This window comes from Polypterus senegalus, chromosome 18 (genome assembly GCF_016835505.1).
Source record: "Polypterus senegalus isolate Bchr_013 chromosome 18, ASM1683550v1, whole genome shotgun sequence".
Taxonomy (NCBI): domain Eukaryota; kingdom Metazoa; phylum Chordata; class Cladistia; order Polypteriformes; family Polypteridae; genus Polypterus; species Polypterus senegalus.
Window position 1 is genome coordinate 14543633 of NC_053171.1, and position 2562 is coordinate 14546194.

Genomic DNA, 2562 nt, shown 5'->3' on the forward strand with positions numbered 1-2562 from the left:
CTTTATCCAGGTCAGATCCCTTAGATATACTCTCACCTCCTAAACTTCACATCCTAGATGTGTCTCCTCATCTGTTTAAAACACACCTGTCCAAAGTGGTCTTGAGAGATGTCCTGCATCCCCCTTGAGCTGCACTGTCCAAGCCTGATCGATTAAGTCCCTCTGTCACTGAGAGGTGCACCAGCCGCGACACATCTGACATCTGAAGTCAGTTGCCCAAGACTGACCTGCGGGGTGTCCCCGCACGTTCGCGCGAGCGCGCGCCCGCCCCTTTAAGGATGTCGCAGGCCTCCTCCGCGCAGCCGGCCCTTTCATTTGTCGACGGTGCGGTTTGCAGCGGATGAGCTCATGTAATTTGTTCTGATAAGAGGCAGAGCAAACAACTCATCTCGGCTGCGTGTGTCGCGTCCTCCGAGAGTTCTCCGGAATAAACATCCATTTCTTTTTTTCCTCTCTCTGCCGGAATGGATGGCCGGCCCTGCGGGAGCGACATGAAGGAGCGGGGCATCTCTCTGTAGCCAGACGCAGATAGTCGGCTGCCGCTTCTCGGCGATTGTTCTTGACATTGTGGTGCAGCCGTCAGCGTTCAAAACGGACGGGCCGGTGGAGCACAGGGCTAAAAACCGGGGCAACATGCGTGACAGGGACTTCGTGCCCAGCATGGAGAGGGGCAAACCGGCCACTTACACTGGGGACAAAAAGGCAAAGATGGCTGCGAAGACCAACAAGAAATGGGTGAGACTGGCTACCGTATTCGCCTATGTGCTCTCCGTTTCGCTGGCTGCCATAATCCTGGCCATTTACTACAGCCTCATCTGGAAGCCGGTCAGGTCACAACAGGACAACGTCGGTGACAACACGGGGGTAACGGTGGCCCCCAACGGTACGGAGGCGAATGCGACCTTCACCGAAGTAGAGCTGCTGCCGTCGGGAAACAGCACTGATGCTACCACGGGCACAGTGGCAGAGGAGCAGCCCATCAGGACAGTGACAGCCGCGGCACAGCAGGCTGACGGACACGGGGTAACCCCCAGCACGCAACAGAAGAGCGGTCTGTCATCCCCGGGTGGCAGAGAGGATGAGTCGGGGTCAGGAGGGAGAACTGTGACTCCTGCTTAGCCTGGCACCAGACCCCAGCACGCTTTCAGTTAGATGGCATGGGCACAACGCCCCAACGTGCCTCGCATGTACCCCAGTTTGGGGCGAGGGACAGTCGCACGCGAAAAAGAAATGCTATTTTTGTAAACGAACTTTATTAACTTGAAAGATATATCAATACATGCATATAGGATGCTACAGTTTATTTTAATTTCTTATACAGTATAATTAACCAGGATTCCACAGGAACCCCTTGTTGCGTTAACCTCAGGTATGTGCATAGAGAAATAAATACTAATAAACCACAATGTACGATACAGAGTCGCTGTGCTCTTTCTGCATACTGCAGCAGATTTCCCAGCTGCGGTGGCTTTTGACTGTCACTGTCCTATGGTCTTATATGTTGTATGGTGTACATGCTTCACCCAGGATGCATGTTTAATATGAATGTATGCAAACCACATTATTGATTAGATTTTATTAAATAGAGCGAAGTGTTTAGTCACTGTTACAAAGTGTTAAAGTAGAGGGCATTGTTTCTGGGCTCACCACTTAAGGGACACTCTGTTTTACCATATATACGAGACATTTTTGTTTCGTTTTTACAGCCCATGTTAATACTGTCTTGTTAAGCGGGAACTCATTCTGGCCATTGTAAAACAACTGGGGTGGGCAGACGGGTCTGGACTGACATCCCTTCTTCAGCTGAATCCAGCCATAAACATTCTGCTGCTGAAAGAGGCTCCAGCTCACCATGACCATGAACTGGAGACGCCGGCTTAAAAATCAAAGGATTTATATTGACATTGATTTTTTAAGGTCATTGAATACTGAGTTTAGGTAGAGGAGTGAGGCACACATATTTAATGATTGCTAGCATTCGCACAGCATCACCTCTAAGACAGGAAACAAACCTGCTTCAAGTTAGTAAGTGCAGACTCCATCGTACTGCTCTTGTGTCCTGCTCCAGACATGCCTTCGACGGCAGTGGCACATATACTTCTGCCATTGCAAAGAAACAAATACTCAGTGCACTCACAAAGACATGTATTTAGGCTGTCTCACACTTTACATTTTATTGGAAAAGTGACAAACACTGTAATCTAATTTTACATAACTTACCTCGTATTTCTAGAGAATGTTTGATGGGAATTCTGTGTTTGTAAAGAAAAATATAGCTGTAACAGGAATACAACTAAAAACTAAAAATAAGACTTTCAAATTGTATTCTTAAGATCCCTATATAAAGTATACATATATAAAAAGTTAATTATAAACAGACTGTTTGTGCAGGTTGAGTGTGTGCATGTGTATATTTATATACATACAATGTGTACGTATAATTGTGTGTGTGTGTATTTCATTCACAGCTAGTTTACATACATTATGCAAATGGCACAATTTATAACATGTACAGCAACATAAATCAGTCATGATGTATACATTTTATGGGAAAATTGAATT

The 2562-nt window shown here is 46.6% G+C and overlaps 1 protein-coding gene across 1 annotated transcript; it reads left to right on the forward strand.

Moving 5' to 3' along the window:
* Window positions 1-284: 284 nt before the first annotated feature.
* Window positions 285-1415, forward strand: LOC120518864 (putative transmembrane protein INAFM2). Its single transcript, XM_039741866.1, has one exon. The coding sequence runs from the start codon at window positions 634-636 to the stop codon at window positions 1117-1119; it is 486 nt and encodes a 161-aa protein (XP_039597800.1). The 5' UTR covers window positions 285-633; the 3' UTR covers window positions 1120-1415.
* Window positions 1416-2562: the final 1147 nt, after the last annotated feature.